The 17,814-nt window shown below is 42.4% G+C and overlaps 1 protein-coding gene across 6 annotated transcripts in view; it reads left to right on the top strand.

Annotated features, from left to right (window-relative positions):
- GREB1L (GREB1 like retinoic acid receptor coactivator) overlaps window positions 1–17,814 on the top strand; it is a 217,850-nt gene that overhangs the window by 187,277 nt on the left and 12,759 nt on the right. For 5 of the 6 annotated variants that reach the window (XM_054017720.1, XM_054017716.1, XM_054017717.1 and 2 more), the window contains 10 exons: window positions 24–583; window positions 1,080–1,182; window positions 4,290–4,445; window positions 4,649–4,788; window positions 6,427–6,588; window positions 6,914–7,121; window positions 8,914–9,079; window positions 10,250–10,477; window positions 13,424–13,565; window positions 14,818–15,018. In XM_054017720.1, the coding sequence (XP_053873695.1) occupies window positions 24–583; window positions 1,080–1,182; window positions 4,290–4,445; window positions 4,649–4,788; window positions 6,427–6,588; window positions 6,914–7,121; window positions 8,914–9,079; window positions 10,250–10,477; window positions 13,424–13,565; window positions 14,818–15,018 (2,066 nt within the window). The remainder of the gene's footprint in view (window positions 1–23; window positions 584–1,079; window positions 1,183–4,289; window positions 4,446–4,648; window positions 4,789–6,426; window positions 6,589–6,913; window positions 7,122–8,913; window positions 9,080–10,249; window positions 10,478–13,423; window positions 13,566–14,817; window positions 15,019–17,814) is intronic. The other variant, XM_054017719.1, reaches the window with a different exon arrangement.

Below are 17,814 nucleotides of genomic sequence, written 5' to 3'. Positions count from 1 at the left end.
TATTTCCTGCTTCATTCCACCAGGTTCAATAGCTGAAAATGGCGTGAGCTCCTCCAGTGCTGCAGACAAATCTCAGAAGCAACCAGCATCTCTTAACTTTCAGAATGTGGCAGTTAGTTCAGTCGATGAAGGTACTTATCCAAGATTCACTGCTGGAGAGACCTTGAAACAAGAATGTGACTCTCTGGGTAACCAGATGGCAAGCAGCACCACTTCTAAATTATCATCTTCCTCTGTAACCCGGACATTCCGGTGGCCCAGCCAGTCTGTCAAAGAGTGCAAGACCCTGCATGCAGCACTGCCACGCATTGTCATCTTGTCTAAAGCTGCCTATTGTCTCCTTGGCTCACAGAAAAGTGGGCACTTGCCTTCCTCGTCTTCTCTTCTGCCTCATGCCGATGTGTCTTGGCTGCGCTCTTTGAGACCTTTGCTTCCCAAAGACATGAACGGTGAGGAGCAGTCTCTGTACTATAGGCAATGGACCACAGCCAGGCAACACCATGCAGATTACAACAATCAGAGCGAAACTGCAGGCTCTAAGAGTTTTCACCCGCGACGGCTGCTTCTGACAGGACCCCCACAGGTAAGAGAGCTGTCCCATCTTGGCTAGTCATGTTAGTATAGCGTTTTAGGGAAGGTGAAGAGGGCCAAAGTTAGCTAAAAACTGAGGACACTGTTCTAGTCTTTAAAAGTACATGTCAAGACACAAGCAGCAATGGGTCCCAAGACTGTTTTCAGGGGGGTGCATTTGGAATTATCCTCCAAAAGATGCTTTCATATCTGCTCACAAGCCATGGCTGGCATAAAGCTACCTTAAAAAGATCAAACAGATACATGGGTACCTGCTATCCCATTGAAGTCAGTGGGATTGCACCAGCGTAAATGAGAACAGAATTTGTCCTACTGTTGATGGTGTATTACTGCTGTAGGCTGGCATGTGTTCCTGTTTGGCAGGGTCTTAGCAGAATTGACCCAGGGCTGGAATAGCAAAACAGAAGGAAAAAACCCAAACATATCTGTCTAAAATGTAACCCAGCTTTAATACTAGATTTTCTGAGGGTTTTGTTTTGTTGCTTCAGGTGGGAAAAACTGGCTCTTACTTGCAGTTCCTTAGGATTCTCTTTCGCATGCTGATCAGATTACTGGAGGTAGATGTGTATGATGAAGAAGAGATTAATACCAGTAAGTACTAAATAGTAGTTCTCAGTACCTCATGTGCAGAAATTCTCTTTAATAAAATAGAATGGAGCTACTATAAGGTGGATGCATAACTGGTTGGAAAACCATTCCCAGAGAGTAGTTATCAGTGGTTCACAGTCAAGCTGGAAGGGCATATCAAGTGGGGTCTCTCAGGGATCAGTTCTGGGTCAGGTCTGTTCAGTATCTTTGTCAGTGATTTAGATAATGGCATAGAGAGTACACTTATAAAGTTTGCGGATGATACCAAGCCGGGAGGGTTGCAAGTACTTATAATATATAATAATATAATATAATAATGGAGATATCCCATCTCCTAGAACTGGAAGGGACCTTGAAAGGTCATCGAGTCCAGCCCCCTGCCTTCACTAGCAGGACCAAGTACTGATTTTGCCCCAGATTCCCAAGTGGCCCCCTCAAGGATTGAACTCATAACCCTGGGTTTAGCAGGCCAATGCTCAAACCACTGAGCTATCCCTCCCCCCTACTTTGATGGATAGGATTAAAATTCAAAATGATCTGGAGAAATAGGATTAAATTCAAGGACAAATGTAAAGTACTCCACTTAGGAAGGAACAATCAGTTGCGCGCACACACAAAATCGGAAATGACTGCTTAAGAAGGAGTACTTCAGAAAGGGATCTGGGAGTCATAGTGGATCACAATATAAATACGAGTCACTGTTGCAAAAAAAGCAAATGTCATTCTGGGATGTGTTAGCACAGCGGTCTCCAACCTTTTTATTCACAAGATCACTTTTTGAATTTAAGTGTAACCCAGGATCTATCCCACCCCTTCCCTGAGGCCCTGACCCGCTCACTCCATCCCCCCTCTCTCTGTTGCTCGCTCCCTCCTCCCTCATTCAGTTCCCCGTTCCTGACCAATGGGAGCTGCAGGGGCAGTGCTTGCAGGCAGGAGCAGCGTATGGAGACCCCTGCCCGTGTCGTCCCCCCTTCCCCCAGGGGCCTCAGGGGTATGCTGTCTGCTTCCGGGAGCGGTGTGGGGCCGGGGAAGGCAGGGAGCCTGCCTTAACCCCACTGCGTTGCTGGACTTTTAGCGGCTGGAGATCATGATCTACCAGTTCATGACCACTGTGTTAGCAGGAGTGTTGTAAACAAGACACAAGAAGTAATTCTTCCACTCTACTTCATGCTGATTAAGCCTCAGCTGGAGTATTGTGTCCAGTCCTGTGTGCCACATTTTAGGAAAGATGTGTATCAATTGGAAAAAGTTCAGAGAAGAGCAACAAAAATTATTAAAGATCTAGAAAACATGACCTATGAGGAAAGATTGGAAAAAATGGTGTATGTTTAGTTTGGAGAAGAGAAGACTGAGAGGGAGCATAACAGTTTTCGAGTACATAAAAGGTTGTTACGAGGGGGAGGGAGAAAAATTGTTCTCTTTAACCTCTGAGGATAGGACAAAAAGCAATTGGCTTAAATTGCAGCAAGGGCGGTTTAGACTGGACATTAGGAAAAACTTCCTAACTGTCAGGATAGTTAAGCACTGGAATAAATTGCCTAGGGAGGCTGTAGAATCTCCGTCATCGGAGATTTTAAAGAGCAGGTTAGAGTAGACAAACACCTGTCAGGGGTGGTCTATATAATACCATAATATAATAATAAAAATTAGTTCTGCCTTGAGTGTAGGGGACTGGACCTCTAGAGGTCCCTTCCAGTCCCACAGTTCTACAATTCTATGAAAAGAAAATTAGAGAGACTTGGTACGTGAGATAATATCTTTTATTGAACCAGCTTCTATTGGTGAGCGAAACAAGTTTTCAGGCTTACACAGAGCTCTTCTTTAGGTCAACAGAAGTTGTTTCAATAAAAGGTACTACCTCACCTATCTTATCTCTCTAATATCCCGGGACCAACATGGCTACAACAACACTGCATAAAATAAAACTACCTTTTTTGGGAGCATAAAGGCATTCTGTACATTAAAACTGGCATTACCATGTTACTGGTGTGTCATTTTAACTTGTATGTTAATATGTAGCTAGATTTCCAACAGGTCTCTAAACACACTCTTCTCTTTTATTATGCTAGATATAATTTTTAATGGATCAATTGAACACTTCTTTATGTAGAAAAGCTACAACTGGACAACATTGCAAAGGCAAAATAGATCAAAGTCATGAAGAGGCAATATCTGATATTATGTCCATACCTACTGGTTTTTAAAATATTTTTCTTTCTTTCCTTCATTCTCTGTCTTTCTGTCTTCTTTTAGCAATCAAGCTCAATTAAATAATGCAGCTTTTTCCTCTACAACTTTGATATTGTTGATGGGTTTTGTTATAAATTAGATACATAACCTCTCCTAGGAATTTGGAAACACCGTGAGTTTACAAGTTTTGTGTTGGAGGAAAAAATGGTAATGAGAAACTCTGTTGACTATCAGGTGACACAAATCCGTTTATTTTCATATTGTAGGAACTAGACTGGGGAAGTATGAACCTATTAAAGAAACAAGTTCTATTTAGGATATTACTTTATGTGGTGAATAACAAACAGCATTGTGGTTATGAGACATTCACTTGGGTGTCTCCTGAGGTCTGAGCCTTAACACCAATGTACCAGCACTCAAAAAGTGTAGCTCTCTACTAACCACTCAACAGGGTAGGGTTTGATTCTGCTCAGAAACTGGTATATTTGAATTAAAACAATTGTAATGCCCAGTAGTTTGGAGCTTTTGGGGCATGGTTATCCCCTGATTACATGAGAAGGAAAGATAGAAGTTGTTGACTAAATCAAAGAGAGGCTGGGGAATTGACTATATCTCCTGGACAGATACCACTCTTAATTTTGTTATTCAAAACCTAGATGCCTTGGGGATGGGTACTTTAGAAATTCTGGTGGGTGAAAGGAATAGAAGCCTTGACACTGAGATTCAGACCTGCTTAGTTTCCAAGGAATTTTCATTTTTTTTAAATGGCTTAGTCTGAGTTAATATTTTAGTTTTGGTTTGTATGTTTGACATAGAGACTTCTTTTATTTTTGAATCCCTGTTCAATTGCACAAATATACAAACATAAAAGAAACACATTTCACATACTCTCTTCCATTGCTTCACAAAATGTATTCCAGGTTCTACAGAAGGTAGTGAGATCACCCAGTCTAGCAATGACCACTGGCCTGACATTGAGATCTTCAGTAAAATAACTTTTGACCTGAGTGTGCATGATACCAAGTATGGTTCTATGAGTCCAGTGTACACAGAACAACTGTCAAGAGTAAAACAAGGTCAGTAAAAGTTCTTTCCATTTTCCTGCTTCGAACGAGAGATTTTACATTGGTTTGACTAGGCATAATGCTCAGGAAAGGCCTAACCTACAAAACACTATAGATGTGCTCAGGTTTTCTCTAAAGTGGTTACTGAATTACATTTTACCTGCATGTTTGTTGACTGTCTTAAAATTCATGTCATTTATCTTCTTTGTACACAGAAGCAAACAAAGAAACCAAAGTTGAGGAGCCCAGAAAGAGAGAGACAGTGTCCATGATGTTGACCAAATATTCAGCTTATAATACATTTCACCACTGTGAGCAGTGCCATCAGTACATGGATATTAATCCTGCAGCACAGGTTGGTGTCTGTGATGGGACTAGCTGCACCTTTAACCCCTCTGTGGTCTTTCAGAGTGCAGCCCACAGGTATTGAGGCTTGAGTCTTAACTTTTCCTGGGGAAGAATCATGCGATTCTCCTACTTTCAGATCAGGCCCTGGGCTTACCGCCCCCTGTGGATCAACTGAAGTTATTCAGCAGATGCATCTGGGCTTGGCACTTACAGTTCTTCCATTTGGGAGTCTGTGAATACCATAGTGAATAGAGTGACCAGACAGCCTTTTCAAAACAAAATATTGTTTAATCATAACAGTAGGAATAAAGCATGAGAATGGAAAAAATATTATTAATGCAACAAAATGTCTACATGCATGTTTAACTTACCTAAGTCATGATACCTGCTGTGTGCCTGCAGTCAAAACAGCTGTATGCTCAGTCAGGTATTTGCTTATGCAAATAATATTCATGCACCTAAATACCAGTTTGTGCATGCCTGAATTGCACATATAGTTGTGATAATGACAAACAACTAGGCACGCAGTAAAGAGAAGTCATTCAGCTGGCCTCCCTTTGGCCCTGATTCGGCAAAGCACTTTAGTATGTGCTTAAACTGCATGCACATGATGAAGCATTTGAGCATGGGTTAAGTCCCATGGACTTCAGAGATACTTAAGCCCATACTTAAAGTTGAATAAATGTTCAAGTGCTTTGCTGAATGAAACGCAAGAGAAAGTGAAACACTTATGAAGAATTTAAAATGAAGAATGAAAAGGATATTAACTCATGCTGATGATCACCATTTTATTGTAGCAGTTCTGACTAACAGTTTAAGGAATGAGTTAAAGCCATCAATTGCTAAACAGGGAGGCATAATTTAAAATGGAAGACGGTCACCAAGCTTTATCTGCAGAAAGTGCTTTTAGGTTTACTCCTTTGCTTTTCAGACAACTTGTAGGCAGACTGATTTAGTTCATAATTTCTAGTTGATTAAGGTAGGAAGGGCTCCATTGACTGCACCCTGACTAGCTTGGAATACGTGGATATATTGTGTATAAATTATAATGTGTTCTGTTGGGGTGTTTACAGTACTGAGCTGTTGTGATTTTCTGAAGTGTCATCATATTGTGAAACTGGCAGTAATTTAAAGGTAATCTATTTTACATACCTGTGTAATGTGAGTTCCAAAGATTTTCTGAAAGCTTGGCCTTTTACATACTTCGTGATAGAAACATGTTTCTGTAGGTTGTATGTTTATAAGAAGCGTGTATAGGCCTGTGGCATTCTCTCATATATTTTTAATGTCCTGAACAGACTTTGATAGGGTAGGTTGTTTCCTGACTCATTTTCCAGTGCTCTGTGTACATTTCTGAGCAATTTCTAACACTGACTTCAGCAGGAGCACAACAGGGCCACAGGAAGGTCTATTATTAGACTGACAAGCTGCGTACCTAATTAATTCTGCTGGATAAGGGGAAACTGTGACTATAACAAAGCCACCTTCAGTTGCCAAAGGAAAATATATTTGCCATTCATTTCCAGCTGCTTCCATCATTTCAAAATGCAATTGAAATTACCGTGCCACATGTTTGTGTAGGTGTGTGGCCTCCTTATCTGATTAGTGTGTTGACTGTTTTCTCCTGCAATTCCCTTGAATACAGATGACTGACTCCACCCTGCATGCATTTACGTTCTCCTCCTCAATGTTAGGAGAAGAGGTTCAGCTTCATTTTATAATCCCCAAGTCCAAGGAGAACCACTTTGTCTTCAGCAAGCAGGGAAAACACCTGGAAAGCATGCGTCTTCCTCTTGTGTCGGACAAGGTGGGTGTATGCCTCTTGCATCCTCTTTCTGGCTGCCTACCATGAATCTAGTTGGCTTGTATGAAAAAAATCCCTATTTGTCTGATGTCTTCTCATGACCTTTGTGTTGGACCCTCCTGAGACTGTGAGCTTCCTGGGGCAAGGACCATCCCTTCTTGACTAACTTGACAGCAACTAGCATGTCATAGGTGCTAGAATAAATAATAATAATAAATAATTTTTACTTGGGCTATTGTGTTCTTTCTGATGGAAAGAGTCAATTGGGACCAACCGGCTAACATACTAGTCTTTCTAGAGTTTAACTATTTCCTGTTTGATCTTTCAGCAGAATTTGAATGCGGTAAAGAGTCCTATCTTCACTCCTTCAAGCGGCCGCCATGAGCATGGCCTCTTGAACCTTTACCATGCTATGGAAGGCATCAGTCACCTTCACCTGCTAGTGGTCAAGGAGTATGAAATGCCACTGTACCGTAAATACTGGCCCAACCACATCATGCTGGTCCTGCCAGGCATGTTCAACAATGCTGGAGTTGGTAAGAGGCACTAACAGTGTGTTAGGTTGAAAGCAGGGTTTCTCTAACTGAGAGCTCAACACCTGCCTCTCCTGGTCATGATCACATAAAACATGTGATAACTACAGCAGTCGCATCCATGTGATTGTTTAGAAAGGGATATTAGTGAAGTATTTAATATCTTTTAACTCCCTTTAATGTGATAATTGTTTTATCCTTTTTGAACACAGTTAATCTAGCTATCTGCTTCCGCTCTTCGTTTCTTCTCTCCCCAATCACACTCTTCTCTGTTCTCCTCTCTCTGTTTGCTCCTAGCACTTGCTTCTGTGCTCCCTGGTCCCTTTCTCAATCTATGTCTTTATATTTTTTCCTGTGGCCTGTTTTTTTTCTTTGCCCCTGCATGTTTTCCTGCTGCTCAGTCATCTTCCTTCCATACTCCACAGAACCATCTGTCCAGTTGCCTTCTCACATGGTCATTCTTAACCTGCCAGCAGCTCCTGTTCCACCAGTGATTCACTTTCCTATTAATCAATAGCTTTTGAAAAGATCACAGTTTGAGAACTGCTGATTTGTAGGCAAATTGCATTCATTTTTCTCAGCTCTGCAGCCTGAATGTCTAGTCCAGTCACTTTACAAGGGATGTCTCTATTTAACAAGATGAAACTGCAGCTGTAGGTTCAGGAAAGTCAATTGTAGTTGAACTTTGGGTCCAGTCCTATTAGAGGTTAAACTCTTCCCACAAGAGATTGAGTTTCCTCAACTCACACGAGGTGAAGTCCATGGGTGGCATGTATAAGAGGCTGGGGCAGGCTACCCAAAAAAAGGCTGGTCATGCAGGTGGGCAAATGCCATGGGTGCAATGCGGGTCACCTCCCTTTGGAAGCCTGCTGGCTCTCTGCCTTTGGAGCACTGGAAGTGAAGCTCCCTAGAAGTGGGGGAGCCACAGGTGCCCAGACCGTGGCTCTGCTCCTGTTCTGCCTCTTGCCCCAAGGCCCACCGTGGAGAGGAGCAGGTGGGCCTCGGGGGAAGTGGCGCAGAGGAGTGGGTGCCGGGTGGCGCCTCGGAGGAAGAGGCACAGAGAAGTGAGCACTGGGTGGGGGGAGCTTGAAGGAAGAAGCAGAGAGGAGCAAGCGGTGGGCAGGGGGCATTGGGGAGGGGGCAGAACGGGGCGGCGGGAAGAGGTGGCGTGAGGGCGGGCCTCAGGAGAAGAGGTGGAGTGGGGGCGGAGCCAGTGGTGGAGTGGTCGGGTCTCTAGTGGCACCCCCCCTGCACACACACACACTTCTAGGGAGCTTCCGGCGCTCGTGTGTAAGCCTCCCCAAACTGAAGATCACACGCTGCCTGTGGTCAAGCCACTGTCCTCTCTTGGTTCAAAGTACTCTTAAAATGCCCCATTTTTCTTGATGTCCACACGTGTAATAAAAATAGAAAAATCAACAACACTATATCATCCTCTCAGGTTTTCCAGTGTGTTCTACCCTCTCTGTATCTGTCTTTTACATATTCCTTATCCCAAAGAGCCTATAGTCTTTCTTTTTGTAGATTGTGCAGTGCCAAACACATTATTAGTACTAATAAATAATATTTGAAGATGCCACTTACCCCTCCTGGGTGGGCCTGGATTGGCAAATACATTTGAAAATGTACATGTGGTAAGACATGTTTCTTACCTTGTAACTTTCAAGGTGCTGTGCTGTATAATATTGGTGGCTTTCTTTTTTAATATTATATCTTTTTTGTATGAAAACAGAAGCTGCAGTGAAGTTCTCATTAGTGTCCTACAGAAGTTGTTCTGTGCCATGTATTCTCGCAGGTGCTGCCAGATTCCTTATTAAGGAACTTTCCTACCACAATCTAGAACTAGAGAGAAACCGCTTGGAAGAACTAGGAGTCAAACGTCAGTGTGTCTGGCCGTTCATTGTTGTCATGGATGACTCTTGTGTCTTATGGAACATTCACAGTGTCCAAGAACAGTCCAGGTAAATTAGCTTTTCACAAACAATGGAACAGTCAGATGGGTCCTAGCCAAAGCCACAGCCCACCCCAAACTTTTGCAATATTCTAATTTGGATGCACACTTTGCAGCTTGAGCCCATCTCTAGCAATTGGTGATAACTAAAAAATTGGCTACTTAAGAGTCAAAGCAGAATCTCAAAATTATACTCTGCTTATCACTTAGGATATGTCTACACTGCAATCAGAGATGTGACTGCAGCACATGTAGACATACCCGAATTAGTTCTGGTCTAGCTAGCTCAGATAACAATAGCAGTGAAGCCACAGCAGCACAGACTGTATAAGCCCGCCCTGGACCCCAGGCATGTACTCAAGCCGCTAATCCAGGCTGCCACAGCTTCACTGTGATTATTATTTGAGCTAAGTAGGTTAAAGTTAGCTCAGGAATGTCTACAGATGCTGCAGTCACACCTCTGATTGCCGTGTAGACATACCTTAGTCATGATTCAAAGCTGTTACTATTTTGTGCATGACATTACAGATAGCTTCAAAATTAACAATTGTATGTCATTTTGTCTCCAATTATCTCATCTCAATTACTGTTTCCTGTCCATCAGCTAGTGTTGTGATTGACTCGATCACTTTCTCTGCTGTCTTGTAAAACTGATTAGTTTTTGACATAGAGTTTACCCAAACCTTTCTACCAATTGACTTGCCAGTGAGAGAGAACATTTTGGTTGTTTGTTTTTATCAGCTTGATTATTCTGGGTTGTTCTTTTGTTGTTGTCTCTCAGTTAAAATTCTTTATTTTGGGATTCTTAATTTTGTAGAAGACATTATGCCATGTCACTCAATTCTTTTTACCTTCTTCTCCCACACTGCACCTTATTTAGGAAATGCCTTTCCTGAATTGATTCATAAGGCTACTTCCTTCTGCCTCTCCATATATCTCACCAGTAATACCCACCACTCCTGGAAGTCTGTATGCTTATGATGACTGGATTGAGGGGTAGAGGTGGGGGTGGCATTTAATTAGCTATTTATACTAATGTAAATGTTCCATGTGTGTCCATGAATACACAGTTATGTATTTGTACAGCATCTAGCAAAAAAGGATCCTGATCTAAACATTACACAATAATATAGTAGCAGAAATCTAAAACACATATGTGATACATGATTACATTTCGTAGCTCGTCCATGGAGCCAGGGAATACCAATAAGAATGTGTCTTTGAAGAGTGTTCTACAGCACATTGAAGCCACACCAAAAATTGTTCATTATGCAATACTGGGTATTCAGAAATGGAACAGCAAGTTGAATTCCAGGGGATCAAAACCTCCATTCTCCAGGTGCCATGTGCATGACTTCATACTGCTCAATGTAGACCTGACCCAGAACGTGCAATATGATCTAAACAGGTATGCAAAAGTGATTTAACAAATACAGTAAAAAATCTCACTGCCAGCTAATAGTCATGTTTCATAGCCATAGTAAAAACAGAGAATGGTACTTTCATGGCTGTGAGGTCATGGCCACAAAATACTACTTTTAAAAAACACAGAATGATGTGTGCAGCATTGTAATAAGACTGCAGTATCCAAATGAAAGTCAACTGTATGATTGGTTGAGTTACTTTTGATGTCACATTTCTGTTGCATCAAAATGAGCCGTTCAGAGGGAGAGTTACCCTCCCCCCCCATGAAACAGGAAATGCATACAAAAAATAAGCATGCATAGGGAACAAATGGATGTTTTGTATATGATTTTAACAAAAAACAGTTGTATGTGATTTCAAGAAATAAACCACAAAAATCTAAAAATACAGATTGAGTAAGTGTGTGTTGCTATCACAAAACACCCATGCACGAATCTATTCCTACATTGTGAAAAGTGGTCACCCAGAAAGAGAGTCTGTATTAAAAGAACTCCTGCAATACCTCACCCAGTATGCACACACATTACAGTGCAGTAGCTTTGCAGCTGTGGGTTACTATGATGTTATCAGAACTGCTTGATATGTTTCTTTTAGCCTCTTATCTCACAGTTCTCTGTGTATTATCAGTACCTATTCATGAATGGTAAAAGCCCCATTGACTGTGGGGTTAGGAAGAAGGGAAGTGCTGGTCACTATGGCATTAGAAAACGTCACAGTCTTTCACTGGATCACATAATTCCATTGTATAGCTTTCATCATGGGACATTTCCTCTAGCATTATACCTCTAGGGGAGATTTTAGCTTTCTAATTCCAAACTCTTCATGGAGTGCTGAGCGAAAAAATGGCCTACAGTGAAACATGCCTAACAAATTACAGCATGACAGTTTGTGTACAACATGACAGGCCCCTGTATTTCATAGCTGTGTTCTGCTTGCTGTAACAGCAAAGGAATATACTGTATATTTTAAAAGCCAAATAAATCTTAGGCACAAGGTTACTTGGACAAAAATCAGGAAAGGGACTCTTCCTGTTATGATTGGTTATTTCTTTGCCAATCAGTTAGCAACCAGGATTCTCCAGTATTATGAAACATGGCTAGTGTAGCGCTCAGATCACTGGGAAATCCTGATTGGCCAGTGAGGTTTGTTTTCATACAGGTTTGATGTTCCATTCTAGCACTCCTTAAAGAAAAACTGTACCCCAAAACTGGAATGACTTATAATGAATTAATTTATCCCTAGGGTGGAGGAGAGAAAGGAGTGTTCTCTGTTATGGTACAAGAGGAGCAGCTGACCAAGGCTGTGAACGTTTGTGATCATTCTTCCTATTCTCCATTCTGATACGCCCTTGCATAGTGCTGGTGCAATTCAGTAGGACTTAGTACTACCCGCAGAGAAAGAAAAACAGTCAGTGCATGGAATCTAGATACCGGGCTTCCACCTCCCCTCCAGGTGCTGTTTTTGTATTACGTAAGGATTCATCTGAGTGGAGACTGGAAAAACTGAGTCAGGATAGTGAGCACCAGGGTTAGGATGGAAAGAAAGACAGACTGGGAGAAAGACAGACGGTGGGTGAGAAAGAAGAGAAAAGGCAAGGTTGAGGGAAGAAGCTACAGGAGTTTAAAAAAAAAAAAAAACAGAGAAGACCTAAAATACAAGAGAGAAACAGGAAGAAATCAGAAGAGGAGAGGCAGAAAATCCATCCTGCTAGGGACAGCACCTTTTGTCAGTCACAGGAAGCACTGCTTCCAGAAATGCATCGGCAAGTGGCAGGAATATGTAGAGAAGCGCAGCTCACCTGACTCAAAGTAATTGAGACAAAAGGCATGAAGGGAGGGAAGGCTGTTGTATTCCTAATGGAACTAAATTGCTTCCAAATTTTATCAGTCATTGTTTTACAGAGAAAACCTCTGCTCCCTCGCCTTTATTTCTCACTTTCCATCAGTGTTTGGAATTAAAAACCTATAGCAAATTCACTTTCTCCGGTATTTGCCATTTCTCTCCCTTTCTTTCCTCTCACCAGAAGGCATCAATTCCATTCTACAATTCTCCCTAAGAGCTTTGTCACAAGTTCCCATCAGGATTTGAAGAAGAATCCAACTCCCCCCGCTAAATAAGACTAGATTTTATATTTCCTTCACTTTGAGCTTCCCACTGACTCTAAGGTGACCTGTCTTGGTCTCTACCTCCATCAGCAATCCAAACTGTCTCTCTATGTGGTGACCAAGTTCTAGCTTTCATGGTTCATGGTATGGATGCCAGAGCAACTGACTTCACAGTTCTCTCATTTGTATTACTTATGGTGCAAAAATTTTATACTTTTAATTTTAATTTTATATGAATTTTATTTATAAATGAGACTCTTCACCCAGTGGCAGGGATGAACTTGTAGTAGTAGAATGTCTTATTTATTAATTCCAGTATGGTCTCTTATGATTAGTACCTGTACTGCTATGTGCATAAAGCAGCCAAACACAAAAGCAATTCACCTGGATAATACGTCTTATAGAAGGGATCCATTCTGAAATAGAGACAGATCAATGCTCTGGGTGAACAATATCTGGCCAAAAGTAAAATGTGTTTGGAGTCAGTAAATGGGGGGAGAGGAGGAAGACTATCTGAACTACATACTTTAAAAAATAAGACTTACTTTTCTCCTTATTGAAGTCAGTCGGCAAGGGCCTGTTAGCAATTTGAATGTTAAGTGCTCTGTAGAAGGTTTGTATAAGAGTTGTATTGTTTTTTCTACAAAGTAATCGGTGAGATAGTCCAAGAGTTGGTGCCTAGAGTGTTTTTAACAGTATATGGAATACATCACAGACCATTTATACAAAGAATACAATTTATAATATATTGCAAGGACTAAAATGGGATTGGATACCCTTTGCAGACACACAATCAGTTTAGTGAATCTGTGTTTAATATCTAGGTACTTCTGTGAAGATGTAGATTTTAACCTGAGAACAAACAGCAGTGGCCTTCTCATCTGCCGCTTTAACAACTTCAGTCTCATGAAGAAACACATCCAGGTTGGGGGGCAAAAGGACTTTGCCATTAAGCCAAAAATCATGGTGAGTTTTGCATGTTTGAAAAAGAGAGCTATGTGCAGGAGACAAAACTGGTACTTTGCCATTGTTTCCATGAAGGTCAAAATTTGGATGTTTACTTAGCATGTCAGAGAAAGTCTGTTCTGTGTTTGTACAGCATCTAGCACTATGGTTGGACCTGCTATGTTCTATCTCAATGCAAGTAGTAATAAATATTCATAATTTCTCCATCACTAGCAGTAATCCTTGGAGTCTATCACAACTCCTCCATTATAATGGAGACACCAAGAACAAACTGGGATTTGAAAGCTGATTAAATAATTTCTAGTTAATTCATGGATTTCTTTAGCTGAGTAAGGCTTGAATTAGGAACTCTCAAATCTAAAGTCTAATCAGAAGTGGATAAGTTTTTCTAAACTCAAGTTTAAAGGTTTTCTAAATTCATGTGGAATAGATAAATTATATTTAGTTTAGTTCCAGTCTCTAGTCATTTGTGATGATCTTCAGTCATTGCTGTTGTCGATCAGAAGAAACATTTTACACGGCTTTGAAATGTCAAAGTACTCTGGAAATCCACCTGCAAACTCTGGCTATTGCAGAATGTGCTGCTTGCTACTAAATGGTGTTTCATGCACTGTTCGTTTTTCCTGTGCTCAATGAACTGTATCAGCTTTCAGATGAGGTATAATTCAAGGTGTTGGTTTTAATCTAGAAATCCTATCTTGCTCTGGTTTCCTGACTCCTTTAAACTTTCTCTTGTTACTGTTCATACCTAGTCCTATAGTTCAGATCAGATGGGAGCTAACACCCCCCCGGATCTGAATGCTTAGGGGATAGTGGCTAATTATTCTCTGTGCATCCAACAGAGTTGGAACTAGTTGACTAATTTTACTTTGTGCCATTCTGTATATAATGGGCCTTTTTGCCTAATGGGCCATAAGGGGAGAGTTGAATCTCTGAGATTGTGTGGGTGGTGTAAGGGGTTGAGGGGCATTATAGTAAATAGTGTTGCTTTTGAATTTAAATTATTTTTGTATTTTTATTTTCTGTCCTTATGCATTGAGATATTCACAAATGTACTTAGCAGAAACTGTGATTTATTTGTTCTTTGATTGTTATTTCCATGTGGCATCACTGGGTTGCATGTTCTGGGGTTTTCCAGCTTATTTAGCAAGTGGGAATTACAGTAACATAGCCAAGAAGGCAAACTGTACATTCAGTGAAGATGCAACCTACAGAGTGTTGGTTGAAAGAGGTTCCATCATTTTCATTGTAGGTATCGGAGAGCATGGCCCCAATAATGCCTCTTCAGTATGTCTGTGCCCCAGACAGTGAACACACGTTGCTGGCAGCCCCAGCTCAGTTCCTTCTGGAGAAATTCCTTCAGCATGCAACATACAAACTCTTTCCAAAGGCCATCCATAACTTCAAGAACCCTGTACTGGCCATTGACTGCTACCTGAACATTGGACCCGAGGTACAAAAGATTTCTAGGGGTAAATGGGATCTCTAGCAAATGCAAACTGTTATATTTCTTACTTCTAATTTTTTTAAACTTTCTTTTTGTATGATGACTCCTTAGAATCATCAGGGTGGGTGTTGAACCCAGGACTTTGATTTAAAACCATGAGTCTCTATTACTCGAACTAAAGGGCTAATTCTGTTAGCTTGGAAAGAGTAGCAGCAAACCTTTTATGTTGGCTGGACACTGGCAGCATGGTGTCCAAAGATCCATGCTGTGCTAATAGATTTCAAGGCCAGAAGGGACCATTGTGATCATCTTAGAGTGACCTCCTGTATAACAGAGGCCATAGTACTTCCCCAAAATAATTCCTAGAGCATATCTTTTTTAAAAAAAAAAAGTCAAACCTTGATTTAAAAATTGTCAATGATGGAGAATCCACCACCACCCTTGGTAAATTGTTCCAGTGGTTAATTACTCTCACTATTAAAAAATGTATGCCTTATTTACAGTCTGAATTTGTCTAGCTTCAGCTTCCAGCCATTGGAACATATACCTTTCTCTGCTAGACTGAAGAGACCATTATTAAATATGTGTTTCCCATGTAGGTATTTAGAGACTGTAATCAAGACATCCTTTAACCTTCTCTTTGTTGAACAAAATAGATGGAGTTCCTTGAGTCTATCACTATAAGGCAGGATTTCTAATCCTTTAATCGTTCTTGTGGCTCTTCTCTGAACCCTTTCCAATTGATCAACGTCCTTCTTGAATTGTGAGCACCAGAACTAGACACAGTATTCCAGCAATGGTCGCGCTAATGCCAAATACAGAGGTGAAATAATCTCTCTACTTCTATTCGAGATTCCCCTGTTAATGCATCCAAGGGTCGCATTAGCCCTTTTGACCAAAGCATCACACTGGGAGCTCATGTACAGCTGATTATCTACTGTGACCCCAAATCTTTTTCAGAGTCACTGCTTCTCACGGTAGGGTTTCCCCCACCCCCCAATCATGTAAGTATGGCTTACATTCCTTGTTCCTAGATGTATACATTTAACCACATTAAAATACACATTGTTTGCTTGTGTCCAGCTGACCAAATAATCCAAATTGCTCTGTATCAGCTCTCTTCATTATTTACCACTCCCCCAATTTTTATGTCAACCGCAAACATTATCAGTAATTATTTTATGTTTTTTTTTCCAGGTCATTGATAAAAATGTAAATAGTTTAGGGCAGCGGTTCTCAAACTTTAACAACCTGAGGACCCGCGTTTTGATTTACAATTTTTCGCAGACCCCCGCTCAGCCCCAGGTCCCACCCCTGTCCCACCCCTTCCCACCCCTACCCCACCCTTGCCCCTCCTCTTCCTTGTTTGTTTCCACTCCCGAGCATGCCCTGTCCCCGCTTCTCCCATTCCCTCCCAGCGCCTCCTTCACGCCGCTGAACAGCTGTTCTTCGAGTGCTTGCTCATGTCCATTCCAATAGGTGTGTGCACACGCCACGTGCATGATTGTTGGAAGGTTTTACCCTAGTGGTACCCTGTCAGGTCGGCTGTGGAGCCTCCTGAAGTGGCGCCTTCATGGCAGTATAAATAGTCCCTTGCTGACCCACCGCCTGCTCAGTTCCTTCTTACCGCCAGTGATGATCATTGGAACAACTTGTCTCTTGCTTCAGCAAGTGCTTTCCTTGTGTTTTTTTCCTGTACATAGTTGTTAATCGTTATCATAGTAGTTCGTAAGTTTCTTAGTTAGCTTGTGAGTAAGTTTAAGTTGGGGGGGTTGTTTCCCCTTCCCCCTAAGTTTTTCCCCGTCCGGGGCATGCCGCGGCCCCAGGGGTTCAAGGCATGTGATAGGTGTGGTAAGCCTATGCCCAGGGCGGATCCACACGCTGCTTGTCTGAAGTGCCTGGGAAAGGGACATTTGCAAGACAAGTGTAGTATTTGCAGAGGCTTCAAGCCCAGAACCAAAAGAGAGAGACACTATTGGCTGAAAAACTCCTTTTAATGGAGACGGCTCTCCTGCCTCAACCAGCACAAGAGCCAGCTTCGGCCTCAGTGCGGGGCACTAAGGAAGGACTCGCACTGCTCCCTGACACTGAAGGCAGGCTCATCAGTGCAACACCAATCACAATCCCTGGTGCTGCATAAGAAGAAAAAGGCAGAGGGGGGGCCGTTCCCCCACAAAGAAGAGCACACAGGACACCAGTGCGGTGCGTCCCACGCTGGGACACCAGAAGGCTGGTCCATCGGTCCCGACACCTTTGACTCCGGCCTTGAGGGGAGGTCTATTGAGTCTGGTGTCAGTGGACTCCCTGGTCTGGGAGGTGTTGGAGGAGGACCTGGACCTTCTCTCCACAGAAGATACTTTTGAGGCCACGCAGGACTTGATTGCCATGACGGCACAGTGCCCCACCTCGCATTCCCAGGCACTGGTTCAGGTGCAGACACCACTTCGGGCACCGACGGCAGCACCACCTATCCGGCAACCAGGCAACCCCACCATTTTGCGGCGCCATTCCCCATCGCCTCGGTACCGCTCCTCGGCACCCTCGGGGTCTGCCCCTCCCTAGTCGGGCTCGGCCTATTCCTCTGAGTCAGAGGTGGAGTCATCTGTGTCCCGACACAGCTGGTACCACTCAAGATCTCAGCACCGGGCTTGGCACCATAGAGCGGAGAATCCCTCGGTACCGATGGTATCCTAGCCACCCCAGTGGCAGGGCCTGGCACATTGGCCCTTTTGGACACCTTGGGCCTATCACCAAGCTCAAGGGCATAGTTCCAGGGTGGCATCAGTAGTTTCCATTGCCTGA

Source organism: Malaclemys terrapin, chromosome 2 (assembly GCF_027887155.1).
Source record: "Malaclemys terrapin pileata isolate rMalTer1 chromosome 2, rMalTer1.hap1, whole genome shotgun sequence".
In the NCBI taxonomy this organism is placed as follows: domain Eukaryota; kingdom Metazoa; phylum Chordata; order Testudines; family Emydidae; genus Malaclemys; species Malaclemys terrapin.
This window is presented reverse-complemented; position numbering and strand designations above follow the sequence as displayed.